This window comes from Cyprinus carpio, chromosome B15 (assembly GCF_018340385.1).
Source record: "Cyprinus carpio isolate SPL01 chromosome B15, ASM1834038v1, whole genome shotgun sequence".
Taxonomy (NCBI): domain Eukaryota; kingdom Metazoa; phylum Chordata; class Actinopteri; order Cypriniformes; family Cyprinidae; genus Cyprinus; species Cyprinus carpio.
In genome coordinates, this window is record NC_056611.1 from 18,077,078 (window position 1) to 18,096,059 (window position 18,982).

The window sequence follows — 18,982 nt, forward strand, 5'->3', positions numbered from 1 at the left end:
GAAACCAAGGAAATGGTTTAAGCACCACCTGCTGGCAGAGAGTGAATCGGCGTCTTATTCATCTCATCTGCTGTTTCATGCAGATATTTTTATGTATAGTTTCACTAAACTGAAGTCAAACCATTCTGTTTTTGCTTCAAAATTACTAAATTACACAATCCAATTTAAATTAAAAACTGCTAATCTTTGTTTGGATCATGATTAAAATGCAGTGGTTGCCTCTAATTTTAAATGGAAAGATTAGCACAGACAAAGCCTTATTTTGTTTATATGAAAAGATTTATTTTATTTGTGCTACTTATTTATTGGATTTGGGGCTTGTTTTAAAATTTCAATTTAGTTTTGTTATTTACATTTGCATTCTATTTAAATTTTGTCATTTAGCAGACACTATTATCCAAAGCTACTTACAAATGAGGGCAATAGAAGCAATCAAAACCAACAAACCAACATTATCCTGAATGTGTGTGGAAACAACGTGAATATACTGAAATGTGTCTGTGCATGAATACAACATATGATCTGTGCATCAAGAGCGCACAAACGGTGCATCAGACTCACGCATGCTTATGACTCCTGTACGTCACCGCAATCGTCTTTACCTTGATTGCAATCCTCAACCATCAAAACTCAAACATCAAAGAAGCTGGTTTGATTTACCCAGCCGAGAAAATGTAGTTTGCATATCATACAGTGGTGGGATGTTTTGATGTTACGTTCAGTCTGTATCTCACACTGCGCGACACGTGAGTGTAGGGCTGGACAATAATTCAATATCAATTTGTATCGCGATAAAAAAAATTTCAATAACGGTGATATGGTTTTTAAACACATTTCCGATATTTCGATATACCAGTGTTTCCCATACATTGATTTATTTGTGGCATTTGACTTCGTTGAATAAATATGAGCACTGCACGTTTCAAAATCAAAACACGTCGCGGGTGTTTTATATGAATGTATCTCTGAAGGGAACCGACTGTTTTCAGAAAAGTGTCGATGGCATTTTCATTTTATCTGATAAAGAAGCGTTCATAAGCGCTGATGGTTTGATTATAGCCGTTACTGGAGAAACCGCTGGGTCTACCACTCTCAAAGCGCCTCCTGCTGGCAGACAATCAGTTTGCATTTAAGCCCGGCTCCAGCAACATGCCTTTTTTTTTTTCCTGCAGCAACTCAAGAGCACTCTTCATACTCTTTATACTGACTAAAGCACATTTGTTTCAATCTATATCCAAAGCACTGCAAAAACAGTTAAATTTTGAAATATTTTTACTATTTAAAATAACTTTTATTTTAAAATGTAATTTATTCCTGTGATCAAAGCTGAATTTTCAGCATCATTACTCCAGTCTTGACATGATCTTCAGAAATCATTCTATTATGCTGATTTGCTGATTATCAATATTTAAGAGAGTTGAGTACTTTTTTTCAGGATTCTTTGATGAATAGAAAGATCCAAAGATCAGCATTTATCTGAAACATAAAGCTTTTGTAACATTACATTTTGATTACATTTGATTTGATTACACTATTCCATTCAAAAGCTTTGAGTCAGCATGATTTCTTTCTTTCTTTTGGAAAGAAATTATAGAATTTTTTTTATTTAGCAGAGATGCTTTAAATTGATCAAAAGTGATGATAAAGACATATATAAAGTTACAAAATATTTCTATTTCAAATAAATGTTCTTCTTCTGAACTTTCTATTCATCAAGAAACCTGAAAAAAATTCTACTCAGCTGATTTCAACAAATTATTTTTGAGCAGCAAATCAGAATATAAGAATGATTTCTGAAGGATCATGTAATCAGAGTAATGATGCTAAAAATATAGCTTTGAAATCACAGGAATAAATTATATTTTAAAATATTTCCAAATATAAAACAGTTATTTTAAATAGTAAAAAATATTTCAAAATGTTACTTTTTTCTTACTGTATTTTGGATCAAATAAATGCAGGCTTGGTGATCAGAAGAGAATTTTTTAAAAAACATTAAAAATCTTACTGTTCAAAAGCTTTTGACTGGTAGTATATATTAGCCTACAGTTTGAAGTTAAAGAAATTAATTTTAATTAGGTGAGTCTGAAATGATTATTTGACAGTGATTTCACATTTATTGTTTGTATGAAGGCTAAATACAAAAAAGAATGTTTTTTTTTTTTTCAAAAATATTAAATGGTTTTAAATGAGGTGTCAGACTTGGCAAATTCATTTTTCATAAATTTATATACACAGACATCTGTTGTGGGTGTTCTTGGCAGTTTTTATGAGGCTTTTTATAGTGTTCATATCGATATCGGAATTATATCGTATCGACCAAAATTAAGAAATATATCGTGATATAAATTTTGGCCATATCGTCCAGCCCTACGTGAGTGAGCTCTTGCGCTCTTCAGAAACAATCACAGAGCTTGTGTTTTAAAGCAAAACACAACAGAATTAATAATTCACTGAAAACGCAACGTGAATATCTATTCTCTCCACCATCTCTTATGTAATCAGCCTGGTTTTATTTACATTAGCCCTGTTTTGGACTGACTGATTGAACGGATTCGTTTGCTGGATCACTGGACTGAAAACTTTCCCGGAGTTTAGTGGCTTAAAATGATTTGATTGCAAAAAGAGAAGCGAAATCGGGAAAAAAAAAACTTTACAATAGAAATTGTGTTTTAGTAATTTTGCGTTAATTGCATTTAACTATTTTAACGTGTTAAAGGTTTTGAATTAATCGCATGCATTAACGTTGACAGCCCTAATATATATATATATATATATATATATATATATATATATATATATATATATATATATACACATACATACTTACATACATACATACATACATACGTACATACACACACACACACATTTGTTTCTATGAATTGTGGGGACTTTCCATAGACTTCTTTTACTTTTATACTGACTAAACAATATTTTTTATCCCCTAACCCTAAACCTACCACTTACAGAAAACCTGTTTGCACTGTTACACTTTCCGATTAACATCATTTACTATTTTAAATATTTTTTTTTGCCCCTCGTGTCAAAGATTTCAGGTTTTACTATCCTTGCGGGGACATTTGGTCCCTACTCTGTAGCATAAACAAGCACAAGCACACACACACATATTACACAAATACATACATATGTACATTTATATATATTTACATATATCAAAAACATTATAACAAATATAATTCTAATTTAGTAGTTATTACATAGGAATCATTTAGGGATAAAAAATTCGAGAAATGTATATATAGGCACTAATTCTGTTTCTATATTTCTTATAAAAAAATGTTGTTAATTGTTAGTAATTTGAATAATAACAACAACAATAATAAATAATAAATCAATATTCAAACTAGGAAATGAAACAAATGGAAGAAAAGAAATTATGGAAGGACCAAAAAGTCAAGAAGTTTATAAATAAGCACTATTTAACTACTAACAATTGTTTATGGAAAAAAAATTAACTATAAATATTTAATCCAAAATACTGAATATTATTAAAATATTTATATTATTAAAAAATAAAAGAATAAAATAAAATAAGAATGGCGCTGTACATGATATATTAACACTGATGTTAATTCATCTTAATAATATTAAATTCATATATATGAATTTCTGTTGAATACAGTCCATTAGCGATGTTGAAAATTATGAGAGAAAAAAAAAAAATATGAGATAAGATCTTGGATGAGCTTTTTATCTGTTTTGGATATGCTGCCAACACTAGTCATTCGTTCTCTCTTCTTCCATCCATCCTGTTCTTATTAACCCTGGCACATCCATCTCTCTTTCTCTGGCTTTTCATCAGAGCTGTGCATAAGCCACCTGCTAATCCCTGCACTGACATGAGAGGCAAGTGTGTCATATTGACTATAAATATATCATGAGACACACTGAAAATGACTGCCCTCTCTCTCTTTCGTCATATTTCACTTAACACTCCCTTACATCCTCTCATTTCTTGACTTCACAGAAAAAGCAAACACAAGCAGAGATGCATTAAGGTGGCAGTTCCTGAAAAGTCTTTAATATGAACTCCATGTTTAAGCAAACCGGCTGGGCAGGAACACTGTTACCCCTTTTATTATGGGCTGAGCCTTCACAAAACATCAGCGTGTTATTGCTGCATTTTAATGTATTCTCATAATGCCATATTTGCTCTACGCTTCTACGACACCAAATGCGCTGAGCTCCGGCGTGGGCCAAGCAGCAATGAGAATGGATTACGGTGACGCGTAGAATATGAGAGCCACATATGATTATACAGTGCTTCAATATGGCTCTACTGAGCATTATCATTATTCACTAAGAGATATGATGCCATAAAAACTCAACACAAATGAGCTTCTCCTGGTACTGTGGGTACATTGTTGCTATAGACCGATATATCGTGCAGGATGATTAATAGGCTGATATTTAGTCATTTTGTGAGGCGTCGGCAGATAACCATGCCTGCTTGGCCGATAAACAGAAGATACCCCTCACGGGAGTTTCAAAATACTGCAAGTCAACAGCATTGTCAATGGAAAGTGCACATAGTGAATTTTAAATAAGCACTGCATAAAATATCTGATTATGTTTTAGGACTATGGACATGATGTATGTATACAAATAATAATAGTTATATTGAAATGGACAACTTTCTGTCCTAATCAAAACCTAGAAATCCTCACATCTGAAAATTCATTGTATTAATTTAGGTTTTATATTTAGGATCTTTAAAAAAAAAAAAAAAAAAAAAAAACGCTAAATTATATACTACAATTATGTGTTATACAAACACAAGTTTGTGGTCGGTAAGACTTAAAAAAAAAAAAAAAATAAATAAATCTTTTAAGCTCACAAATGCTGCATTTGTTTCACTGAATTTATTTGAGTATTATTGTGAAATATTTTAACGATTTTCTTCAGTGTCACATGATCCTTCAGAAATCATTTTAATATGCTGATTCAGTGCTCAAGAAACATTTCTTATTATTATCAATGTTGAAAAAAGTTGTGCCGAATAGAACATTTATCTGAAACTGATTTTTTTAACCATTATAAAAGCCTTTACTTACACTTACTGAACCCAAACTTTTAAACAGTAAATTATAACATAAAACATGAATTACAAAACAAATAGTAATATTATAAATTCCTACTGTTTGAAATAATGTTATTTATATGTTTATTATATAATATGAACACAAATATATATTTATATGTTAAGCCCAATTTTTTACAGCCATCGTTCGAGTCTACCAAGAAAGTCCTTCTAATGTGCTAATTGGTACTCAAGAAACATTTTAATAGGGTTGAAAATTGCTGTCCTGCTTAATAACCTGTGAAAAGCAAAAACTCACTGTGCAGTATCACATTTTGGTTATAAAACTGACCAAACACAAACATATGTAGAAAACTCATCTGTCAGTTGTTCTTTTAAAAGATGAAGGCTATTTCATGAATTGCTGTCTTGAAAAAAGCCAGCAAACTGGATCAAATAAGGACAGAGAGAGATCTTGAAAAAAGCACAGCACATCAGCCCATGTGGCACAAGAGGACAAGAAAATGGTAGAGGGCAAAGAAAAAGCCACATCTGACATTGGCAAATAAGCAGAAAATGGTAGACGGGCTAAAGAACATAAAAATAACGCATGCCAAACTATTATTATGGATGGGTGAATCTAAGTTTAAAATATAGTGGAAACTGCTTGAACTATTATTATGGATGGGTGATTCTAAGTTTGAGATGTTGTGGATATTGTTTAAATATACAGTAAAAGTCTGCAACACTGCCATTGCTGCAAGCTGAGAATTCGCTGACAAATAATGTTTAAAGAATACAGTAGTTCTTTTTATTCTTTATTATTTGTAATGCAATATACTGTCATTTGTGACAAATATAATGCACACTCATTAAATAAAAGCAAAGAAAATAAAACTCATTTATAAATATCAATGTACTTTATATATATATATATATATATATATATATATATATATATAAAGTACATGATATTTATAAATGAGTTTTATTTTCTTTGCTTTTATTTATATATATTAGTGCTGTCAAACGATTAATCGCATCCAAAATAAAAGTTTTTGTTTACATAATATATGTATGTGTACTGTGTATATTATGTATATATAAATACACACATACAGTATTTCTTGAAAATATTTACATATATTCATATACATTTATATATTTATATTCTTATATACAAATATATTTAATTTATAAACAACATATTTTTCTTAAATATATACATGCATGTGTTTGTATTTATATATACATGATAAATATACACAGTATACATGCATATAATCTATCTATCTTGCATAAATAAAAACATTTTTAACATTGCATGTAAAGTACATTATGAAAATATACTTACTACATTACATTTTTAATGTTTTAATATTATTAAATATTATTCAATAAAACTATCAATTTCTTTCAAATTCACACACAAATAAGGATTATATCAGCTATCGGACAACCTCATCTCCAGATATCAGTATCGATTTTTGTATCAGCCACAGAAAACCCAATATTAGTCAACAAATAGTATATATTCCTGAATAGACTAAGCAAGAAGAGTAACAGGCATCCTAATAAGATCTGCAGATAAAAATCCGCCAGATGTTTCTGTTTTGCATCTGGGAATGGGGAATAGGGATTTAACTGAGACACCTATCCCAGGAAAAATGCTGGGTGTGTTATTCTAGCTAAGTCCTGTTTTGGCATGACATGAATCGAGATGCGCACTCACTTCTGGTGATGAGAGAGAGAGAAAGACACATTTGGAGAGGTGCTGCAGTTAGTCGGCCATTGGGAGGAGCTACTGTTCCACCCTGAGCTGGCCGACTCATCCCATCTGTCTCTGAGGAGTAGACGGTGGGTAAACAAACCCTGCTCCTTCACTAGCATTAAAGTGTGTGCGTAGATGTTTGTTTGCGAGCACAAATACATACACATGTTGTTCACACAAATGCATACACAGCCTTTATGTCCCAAAGGCACTCAGACATGGCCAGAAACATTCATGACAAACATGACGGGCAGCATGTTGACTGACGGGGCAGAGGTGAACACCTGCAGGGAAAGTACAGCTGTGTGGCCTATGTTAAAAGAGATGGGGATTCTTAAGGTCTGCGTGGGTCTTTTTATCTTCGCGTTCATAGTCAAGTACAGTAAATGGAGGATTGTGCTGTGTGCATGTATGCAAGACTTGTGTACCTCATATGGAGACAGCAAGGGTTTGGAGAAAGCCGTTCCCCAGTCAATGGAGAGGCGAGGACAAGCGATCTGCACCCACCTATGAAGGAAGATGAGTAAAGAGAAACCAAGTTAAACTAAATCAATAGAAGTGAAAATTAAAATGTTTGCAAGCCAGTTTACTTCATTAAGATATGTGATTATATCAGAGTGAGAACAAAACATAGGGCTTTTTATTCAAGAGGAAATGATCGGATCGATAAAAGTTGTCTCGGCAGGGTGAAAAGATACAGACAGAGTGGGTGTGTTATAAAACGTTATCAAAAAATGAAATATAAAGTCTCCATGGGGAATTTTGTGATAACTAAATAACTGATTTGTGACTGGTTGACGACAAGGTTTTAAAAAATGATATCAGACAAATAAAAGCAGAATAAAGAGATTAAAGGACAAGTGTGAATATAATTGTTTTTATTTGGAATGACGTGCACTGATGAATCAATCACAACAAGACCAGGCGTCTAATTAAATGAAATTACAATTTTATGTTCACTGGAATTTGCATATTGTAATCCTTAATTAAGGATGTGCAAAATTTAATTTTTCAAATAAATATAAAATAAATAAAATCTAGTTGACCACTGTGACCCATTTGTGAATACTTAAAAATGAAATAAAATCTGTTATTTTAGTATTATTTATGTACTATTATAGTAGCTATTAGTATTTTGAATTAACTTTTAAATAAAAAATATAAATACATTCATATTCATAATAATGCAAATAAATAAATAGATAATACATATTTGAATTAGCTTTATTTGCACTCCTACAATTTTAATTTTAACTTGTTTAATGTACTTTTTTAATTTTTATTTTTTATTTCTTTTAAATATTTATATGTAGTTTGAAGTAGGAGTCAACCAATATGTGTTCTTCAGGGCCGATGCCAATACCGATTATTACAGATCAAGTAGGCTGATCACCAATATTTTGAACCGATATATACATGTCTGGTGTAAAAATGAAACAATGTCAAAATTAAGAATAACAAGGGCTCTGACAAAACATTTTCTTTAAATGCTTTTAAATTATTTTATTGGCAAATCAGTTTTGAAAATGATCAACACGGATAACCATAAAAATGCTTAATATCGGTGCCGATAATCAAATTTTTATTTTAGTTTAAGTATTTATTTCAATTTGTTTCCAAGAAAACCTTTATAATTTTCATTAAAGCTTTTTTTCAGTTTTTCATCTAGTATTTATATTTTATTTCAAATTTATTTCAATTTACTGATTAGCAATGATTTTCAATAGCATTAGTTAAAAATGTTATTTTGTTTTAGTTAACTAAAACCATATTTTTTTTTTTTTGCTAAATTAAACAAAATAAAGTAAATGTTAACTGAAATAAAATACAAAACTTAAATAATTTTCTTCATCTAGTTGCCAAGGCAACATTTCTCATTTTAAGTCAAAATTGCTTGATGCAGTAAAATAAATAAGACTGAAATACAACAAAAAATATATAAATAAAAAAATTCAAAATATGAACACAAACTATGATAGTATCTCAATGATACAAAAATAACACTGGTTAACAGCAACACTGAATAAAATTTACCTTATACTATTCAAGACATGTGAAGGAAAAGCGAGCCCCACACACACACATAGACTTGAGAAAGCAGAGCACAGCTTGGCTCGCCAGGAGAATGTGAATGTGAATATGAACTGCATTGATGTGCAGTGCTGATGCTTTCTCCTGTAAATATGAGAGTAAATCTGCACTGGCCTAAAGCTTCCCTGCAAAGCATTATTATTTAGACAAGCATGGAGTCAAATAAAATAAAGAAAGAGTGGGGAGAGGAGGCGGAAAAAGGAAAGAGGTTTGAGGTGAGAAAGAGGCAGCAATAAGAAAGGGTAGGTGAGCAAAAACAACTGCACTGCAATGCCCTAGTCTCCACGGAGCTACCCTACATAGCAGCCAGACTGGGCGGCAGAGAGAAAGAATAAGAGAGAGCGAGAGAGAAAGAGAAGGAGGGACAGAAAAGAATAACGGTGACATGAGATGTAAGGGGGGGCTCAGAGAGTCACATGAGGAACAGTATGAGTGATCGTTGTCAGGCAGAGCGAGAGAGTGTCTAGAGAAACTGCATTTGTCTTTTGAATGTGTGTTATGAATACAGAAGCACTGGAGCTGGAATTGTGGGTATTCCGATGCCTAATGTTAAGTAAGAGAACATTTACTGGGCTTCGCACACCTAAACGCCATACTTGGGAAACCGACAAGACAGCATAAATGTATTTTAAGTGGGCTTTAACAAAGCATGCAGTGTTGCATTAAAAAAGCAAGATGTACATCTCATACAAAAAGTAATTTCACATAATATATAAATATATTTATATAAAATGTCTCAAGTGTTGGAAAGTAACTAGTTACATGTGAAGGAATTACATAATTACAAAATAAATATAACTGTAATCTGTTACAGTTACTGAGAAAAAATGTGTAATTAAATTACAGTTACTTATGAAAATTTTAATGGTTACATCTGAATATTTACACACACACAGACACACACACAACTGATTTCTTTCTCAAATTGAATTGACTGCTCTAAAATATGAGACACCAATGTTTCAGGAGTTTGGACACAGAATAGGACATGTTTATTTCATAATTCTCCCCTTATTTCCTGTCATAGCTATACAAAGATTTGATTTCAAAAACAGTGTCATAGATATTAAACTATATATTATGATATTAAATCTGTATTTAACCTCAGAACAATCACAAAGTAAAAAGAGGTTCTTAAGTCTGATTTTGTGGTGGCTGAGCTTTAAAATGTAATTTACATCCTCTTAATTCAAGTGATGAAGGATTTTGAGAAGTCTGACAGTAATCAGTATTGAGTACTACTGTAATGTTAACATTGTATGAAAATGATTAACAGATGAAAACATTGATTAGAATGTATAAATGTAATCAAATGTAATCAGTTACATTACTTTAAAGTAATTGAAATAGTTACACTACTTATTACATTTTGAATAGGGTAACTTGTAATCTGTAAACTATTACATTTCCAAAGTAACCTTCCCAACACTTCATGGCTCTCTCTCTTTATATATACAGTGTATATACATATACAGTACACATGATATACAAATGTATGCACATATAATATGTAGGCTACATGATATATAAACATACACAAAATCTGTATATTTTTAATTTATTCATTTTTTTTAAATTAGCTAAATTTAAAGATTTATAGAGGTTGAAGAAGCTGCAAATTTTATATGGATTGTCTGGCAGGTCTGACTGTAGCTTTACTTGGAACCCTTATAACTGGGTTAAGAATGTCTTAGTGAGTAAAAGATCCATAATGCAAATCATAGTGTTGCTGGTTTGAATGTCTGACAGTTGATCCAAAGATGTTTGCAAATGCAGCTGGTCCTCATGACCCCTCTAATCTCAGCCTTGAGCGTGACTCTTAATCCTTATTTGCTCCAGGGGGTTGCATCATGGTACAGTTTACCCATCGCCAAATGATCCACACACCCTTAAGGCAAATAAATGAATGGCAGTACATTAATGAATTCCTTTCCCTGGATCAAGATTTCTTAAAAAAAATAAAAAAAAAAAAAAAAAAAAACCTGATTAAACGATGGACACATTTGTTTTAATTGGTCACAGACTCATGCAACAGCTGCGTAACTTGACTGCTGTGTATGGGAATTTGGTTAGTTTCACAGTGCCAGACGTTTGATCAGTATAAAGTCTGACCCATATTCTGCCTCAATCTGGCCAAAAACCACCCTAGGAAGGGGCTGCCTGATGGACATGTGAAGGACCAACCACAGTTTTTGACGTGATGTTTGGCAGTGCACACAGATCCCAGCATAACAGGGTCATCTGACACTGAAGGGTCAAAGTTTGGCTGGTTAGCATGAATATGTAACCCCTGCTGGTAGATCCTGTAACCTCAATATCTGGACATCAGATTTTTTCAAAAAAGACAGAACACAGATTCTGACAGAACACAATTTGCTTTGTAGTTCATTATACCTGGATAGGTAAAGTTTGTCAAGACAAACTTTAATGTTGTCTTGACAAGGTCTTAATTCAAGTTCTTAATTTTAAAAGCTTAAAGGTTTACAGCCTTTACAGTGAGACAGACAAATAAACAAAGATAGAACAATAGACAGAATGACAGGATGACAGACAGACAGACAGACAGACAGATAGAGTTAAGCAGTCTCTTAAAAAGCATGTTTGTGTATATCATCCATCTATCCATCTATCTATCTTTCTATGTATAAGCTACAAGGTAATATAGACCTCCTTGGGTAACACTGTGTGGTAACAACCTGGTCTAGATTTAGAGAAATCCCAAGAAAAAAAATCATACAAAACAGAAAGCTGCAAAAAGCAAAGGCAGAGAGCTAAAGGCAACAGGAGTCTTCCTCAGAAGTCTCGTTCCAGACACACACAGACAGAGAGAGAAATAAGGAATGGGCGGTAAATGCAAATTATGAACTTAGTATCTGTAGCAGAATCGGATTTCAAATATGCAAGAGGGTTGAGGCTGCATCGGGAACCACAGCACGCCACCAAATTCAATTTACAGGCTTATCAGAGCCAGCATCTGTCCCCTCGCCAGAGACAGCCCTCGCTGCAGGGAGCCATACGCGTAGAGACACACTCCTCCGTCTGGCCGCATCAAGCCCATTCTCCCAATCCACTTCTGCTTTGCGGAGAAGAGGAGAGGTCAAAGACGTGTAATGATGCCTGTTTTGCTTCTGCTGAAATGGCCCCATCAGCATGTGAAGGCAGACCTGATGAGGGCACGCTCCTACTGATCCCCTAACTGTCGCCTGATGGTGGGGGTGCCAAACTTCACATCAAAGAGTCTAATTGAAGGAGGAAGAGGAACGGGAGGTCTGCAGTGACTGCAGGGGGGGTTTTCCTCATGCTGGTGGGAGCAGCAGCCCCAGTCGGCTCTCTCTCGGAGTGGAAATAATGGATTTTAATTAGCCACTCGACCTGCAGCATACAATAGCACAATTAACCTTTCCGATCCACAGGCAAATAGGCACCGGTGCCTCCAAACATCACTTAAAGCTGACAGAGATGTGTAATTACATTAGGCTTACAATAAAGGGCACGTATATGCGCCGGTGAATGCTGGAAGGAAACTTTCTGAAGTTTTCCCAAAGACAGGCATCTGGATTTATTTTAGATGTGTGAGCAAGGAAATGCAGGTTAGCTAAATCTTGTCTTAAGTAGTTACAATAATGTGTGATAATGAAATCTTGGATCTTAATCAAAGGTTTTTGCCTTACCTTGCTGAAAAAAAAGCTAAAACTGGGTGGTTAAAACCCAGCTAAAACCAGCTTACATTGGTTTTAGCTGTCTTCTTTTTAAGCAGGGATATCCTCAAATGCTAATAGCAAACATCAGTTAGAATAAAACTAGTGTAAAAGGTAATCTGTTCTGGTGTGTTGTACAAAATACTACTCCCTTAGACCATTAAATGTAGCGGTCTATAAATCTGAACAAAAATCCTGTCACACTACAACATTTTGTATTTAGCTGTTAATGTTAATGTTGCAAAGCAGTATGCTAAGCTACTTAACTTCAAGCTAAAACATATTTAAGAAATGTTTATATTGACCATATATAGGTTTTGTTTACATAATGTGATATATATATATATATATATATATATATATATATATATATATATATATATATATATATATATATATATATATATATATATATATATATATATATATATATATATATACACACTGTAATTCTGATATGGTCTCGTGTCTGTGCATATGGAAACATGATTCTTCAGTGAGGGCTGCCTTGCACAAGTTCTCACAGTTTCTGAGTATATCTGAAATCCATGCTCACAGAGAGTGTACAGTACAGTGTATGCGCTGGTTTGCACCGCTGGTAAGATCAAACATCCAACAGGTATCTTGGCCTGTCTGGAGTGACATCCCAGGATGTATATCTCTGTCTGCCTGGGCTGCCTCCTCTCAAACAAAATGCTCAATGCAAGATGCTGAGAGCATCGAGAGGAAGAGTTCATAGCAAACAGGTTATTCTCCTCACAATTCTTTCTAGAATCTCTGCTGAACCCCAGCTTCAGGCTCCTGGGCCAATCCTTTTATGCAGCACATTTTCATGCCCAAAAAATGTACACTACTGTTCAAAAGTTTGGAGTCAGTATTTTATTTGTTTTTGAAAGAGACAATTAGTTTTATTCAGCAAGGATGCATTAAATTGAAGGAAAATGCCAGTAAAGACATTTATATGTGGCAAAATATTTCAATAAATAAATAAATTCACGTTAAACATATCAAATTACTTTTTAGAAAGGAAACCATATTAGTTCCTTCTATATATCACAATATCATAACCAAGTAAACATTTGAATAATTGAGGGTAATTGGGTAGATTTGAATAATTTCACTGTTTAAATAGATTTTGTGGATGAATCCACTGTGGATGAATTAGCACTAAAATCATAGATTTTCATAAGATGATTAATACAACACTCATTTTATTCATTTCATTGTTTTTTTTAAAACTTGTATATATTTTCATGCTATCAGGCATCCTGTTGAATTTCTTGCCATCGTGCAAATAGCTTATTAATAAAATTTTAAGTGCATCAACTTGCCAAGAGCATACTATATTTCTGAATGCCTGGTCTACCCACCTCCATATATGACAACACAGGCATATTCATTTTTCAAAAGTTACATAGTTCAAAAGGCACTGCATAACAGGAATGACCCGCCTAGCTGACATCAAACACTTCACACCAGCCAGAGGATCCACAAACACCTTACAGTATTAAAGTTGAATTGTATTTTCAAGTGCTGCGGTCTGCTGGTTTAGCTTCCACATTTCCAGGACCGACACCAGTGCAAAAGGCCTCCTCCGTGCTACAAAACATCCAACTGAATTATTACGACTGCACAACCTAACAACAATAATAACCGACAATTATTTCCCTTGGTATTGTATCTATAATTATTAATTCCAATTAACAGAATTTACATTAAAATGCTAATTTTATGTCCTGTTTTGATGCTCCCGTCTCATTATAATCAACAACGCTGTCTAGTCAGTGCTTTGTTGATAATAACGGGATCAGAATAAAGTGAATCTGAAACAATTACAAATTATTGATGATGATTATCGCCTCGTTTCTGAATGTCTAGCTCTCATTTTCAAAGAAGCGAAAACCTTGCTCATTAGGACTGACTGTCATTACTATAGATTTTTACGTTTTTCCATTGCGCACAACGTACACGTGTGATTAATTAATTTGTCAATTAGTTGTGCAGCCCTTCCAGGAATCATACTCAGATCCACTTCTGTCTGGTCTGGTAATTCAACGCTGGACATTTCGATTAACCTTGTCATTATGGTGACGACTGCTGGCAGACCGCAGCTCCGTTCCTTATCTTATCTTCTCCAGGACGTCATATACATCATCAGTGCAGCATTAATCAACGCTCACGTTACGCTGTGAAATGTCTTCCTCTGCTCGGATCCTCATGTTTCTGCCAAGATGACACCAATCCGCAGGAGTCACAGCACAAGCGACTGACATTAATGGAGGAAATGAGAGGAGGAGAGATAGAGGTGTAACTTTCCTCTGGTCATGGTTATGGTTCGATTACATATGCGGTGTCATTCACGTGGCAGGAGAGCGGCACGACTGATGGGGGCGGTTGAACTTCTCTCTCGTGCTCTCTTTGAGTTGTTTCATTCTCGTTCCCTTTTTTAACAGCCTCCACGCCTTCCTCCACCTCCTCCTCATTTTCTCTCAGACCTTTCTGTCCCTCATTCACTCACTCATTCATTCTAGGGGGCCGTTGTGTCTGTCTCCCATCCCCAGATGCAGAGGGCAGGCAGTGGGGGAGTGTGTACAATACAGGGCTCCCACAAAATAGGAGTCAGTACAGGCATGTCCCCTGTTAAATATAGCTCAAATACAAAACTTGACAGTTAAAAGTTCGCAACACTTAGAAAAAGAAAAATGTCATATCAGTGGTCTGATTCCTAGCAATTGTAAAAACTGATTTTACCAGCCTATTCAGCGTCAGTAAAGTAACCAAAACAAAGCAAAGCAAAGCAAAACTAAACAAAACAAAAAATTCAGTTTTGGAAACATTTATGGAGTCTTTATTCTTTATAGTGTCAAGCCTACTATTTTCCAGCTCCTTTATATATATATATATATATACACACACACACACACACACACACACACACACACACACACACACACACACATATATATATATATATTACACGGCTCTTTGGAATACTCGATTCTGATTGGTCAGTCGCGACATTCCGAGGTATGTTATCCCTCAATAACAACCTGTAAAAGCTAATAACACAGGCTCGAACTATTTTTTTCTTGGTGGAAGCTTTGCGTTTGTTTAGCTTATAAAATATTAAAACTCAGTTCAAAATGGTGTATAATTGTTTAATTATGTCATCCTGGTATCGCGGACTTGCTCTCGTTTCATACAGACGCAGCTGCTGCCATTTTGCTACGATTGTTTTGTACGCTGTAATGGATTTTAAGAGAACTAACAAACTGGTAAGGTTTTAAAACATTTTCGTCTTAATTCTTTTATTGCCTTAATTATTTCGTGGTGAAATGTTGTGTAATACGTGATTTGACTGTACCGTTTCCCTTAAATGTCCGTTTAGTTTGAATTTGCCACTTGCTTGTGAGTTTTGTTTTAATTTGAAACTTTTCAGGCTAATACAAGACCCCTCCGCTTCATGTCGGGGTCCTGATCACCCTGTCGGGGTTTATTCTGCCAGAACAATCAGCTGGATGTACATTATCCCATATATATATATATATTTATATATATATATATATACACACACACACACACACACACACACACACACACACACACAGTGGTGTGAAAAATTGTTGGCCCCCTTCCTGATTTCTTATTTTTTTGCATGTTTGTCACACTTCGTTTCAGATCATCAAACATATTTAAATATTAGTAAAAGATAACACGTGATCACAAGTGAACACAACATGCAGTTTTTAAATGAAGGTTTTTATTTTTAAGGGAAAACTAAATCCAAAACTACATGGCCCTGTGTGAAAAAGTGTTTGCCCCCTAAACCTAATAACTGGTTGGGGCCACCCTTAGCAGCAACAACTGCAAACAAGCGTTTGCGATAACTTGCAATGAGTCTGTTACAGCACTGTGGAGGAATTTTGGTCCACTCATCTATGCAGAATTGTTGTAATTCAGCCACATTGGAGGGTTTTCGAGCATGAACCGCCTTTTTAAGGTCATGCCACAGCATCTCAATAGGATTCATGTCAGGACTTTGACTAGGCCACTCCAAAGTCTTCATTTTGTTTTTTCTTCAAAACCATTCAGAGGTGGACTTGCTGGTGTGTTTTGGATCATTGTCCTGCTGCAGAACCCAAGTTTGCTTCAGCTTGAGGTCACGAACAGATGGCCGGACATTCTCCTTCAGGATTTTTTGGTAAACAGCAGAATTCATGGTTCCATTTATCACAGCAAGTCTTCCAGGTCCTGAAGCAGCAAAACAGCCCCAGACCATCACACTACCACCACCATATTTTACTGTTGGTATGATGTTCTTTCTCTGAAATGCAGTGTTACTTTTTACGCCAGACGTAATGGGACACACGCCTTCCAAAAAGTTCAACTGTTGTCTTATCAGTCCACAGAGTATTTTCCCAAAAGTCTTGGGGATCATCAAGATGTTTTCTGGCAAAACAGAGATGAGGCTTTATGTTCTTTTTGCTCAGCAGCTTTTTTTGTCTTGGAACTCGCCATGCAGACCATTTCCCAGTCTCTTTCTTAAGGTGGAGTCATGAACACTGACCTTAACTGAGGCAAGTGAGGCCTGCAGTTCTTTGGATGTTGTTGTGGGGTCTTTTGTGACCTCTTGGATGAGTGGTCGCTGTGCTCTTGGGGTAATTTTGGTCGGCCGGCCACTCCTGGGAAGGTTCTCCACTATGGCATTTGTGAATAATGGCTCTCACTGTGGTTCGCCGGAGTCCCGAAGCTTTAGAAATGGCTTTATAACCTTTTCCAGACTGATAGACCTCAATTACTTTCTTTCTCATTTGTTTCTGAATTTCTTTGGATCTCGGCATGATGTCTAGCTTTTTAGGATCTTTTGGTCAACTTCACTTTGTAAGAAATTTCTTGATTGCGAATTTGTGTGTTTTTTGTCAGGCCTGGGTGTGGCTAGAGAAACTGAACTCAGGTGTGATAAACCAGTTTTAACAGGGGGGCAAACACTTCTTCACACAGGGCCATGTAGTTTTGGATTTTGTTTTTCCTTAATAATAAAAAAAACCTTAATTGAAAAACTGCATGCTGTGTTTACTTGTGTTATCTTTGACTAATATTTAAACTTTTTTGATGATCTGAAACATTAAAGTGTGACAAACATGCAAAGAAAATAAGAAATCAGGAAGGGGCTAACACTTTTTCAGACCATTGTGTGTGTGTGAGTGTGTGTGTGTGTGTGTGTGTGTGTGTGTGTGTGTGTGTGTGTGTGTGTGTGTGTGTGTGTGTGTGTGTGTGTGTGTGTGTGTATATATATATTATTTTGTATACAATTTAAGTTTTATAAATAATAATTGACTTATTATGAACAAAAACATTTTTGAACAGAATTTTTTCAGAATATCTTCTTTTGTGTTACACAATATATTTATTTTATATAATAAACTGACAATTAATATAAATATAAAAATATATTAATTTAAAATACAATTTTTATTATTTCCATTACTTTTCCAAGCCTCGAGACCATTTTAAAATTCCCTGATGTTTGTAGGTTTTCTATGACCAGGGGAAACCTCAATCACAATGGCCTGTGAAACAACAATTACTAACATACACTGAAACAAAAAGCCCATAGAAAATTCCATTGTTCCAGTAAACTTCTATAATCTCAAAGCCCACCACAGCAATAAGACACATACCACAGAGGAGCTGCTCACTAACAAAACCTGTGACCCCATCTGACATATTTGCCACCGCCAGTGATATTTCTGTCGATCCTTGCCTTGTCCTCAGGGTGTGCTGAGACACCGATTAATGTGCACCTTATGGAGGAGCGTCTTCATATAATGCGCAGGAGTTGATGTTTAATTGTGTGAAATGGAGAGCGTGACTGTGCATGTAGATGGAGGGAAGACTCACGCGTCCACGTCTGCCAGGAGCTCCAGCTTGCCGGGGAAGATCTCAGACAGGAGCACACGTGTGAATGAACGGCCTGAAGACTCCAATCGAGACTCTAAGTGCTAAAGAAAGAGAGAGAGGGAAAAAAAAAGAGAGGAGTTGAATACTGATTGTTACACTTATTTACATAAAAACAACTAAATTTCATGCACAAGGCTCAAGGTCACCAAGCACAGCCCACATCAAACAGACTTGACAGTGTAGGAGGAAAGAGAACAGAAAATCATTACAACCAAGAATTTTCCAAATTTACTGAAGAACAAGAAAACCGCTTCCTATCGCCTAATGAGAAATCTTCACAGGAACGCTGATGCTGAACGCGTGTAAACAGCTTGTGTAAACCCTTTATGTTCTTCAAAGCTTTAGTAACCACCATCAGCTCTGTGATTCTAACATAAATGGCCAGTTTAGCTCAATTTTTTTTTTGCATTAATGACA

At 34.8% G+C, this 18,982-nt stretch overlaps 1 protein-coding gene across 2 annotated transcripts in view; it reads right to left on the reverse strand.

Moving 5' to 3' along the window:
- dph1 (diphthamide biosynthesis 1) overlaps positions 1–18,982 on the reverse strand; it is an 89,426-nt gene that overhangs the window by 4,963 nt on the left and 65,481 nt on the right. For both annotated transcript variants that reach the window (XM_042739596.1, XM_042739597.1), the window contains 2 exons: positions 18,506–18,606; positions 7,244–7,322 (listed from right to left, as the gene is read on the reverse strand). In XM_042739596.1, coding sequence (XP_042595530.1) covers positions 7,244–7,322; positions 18,506–18,606 — 180 coding nt within the window. The remainder of the gene's footprint in view (positions 1–7,243; positions 7,323–18,505; positions 18,607–18,982) is intronic.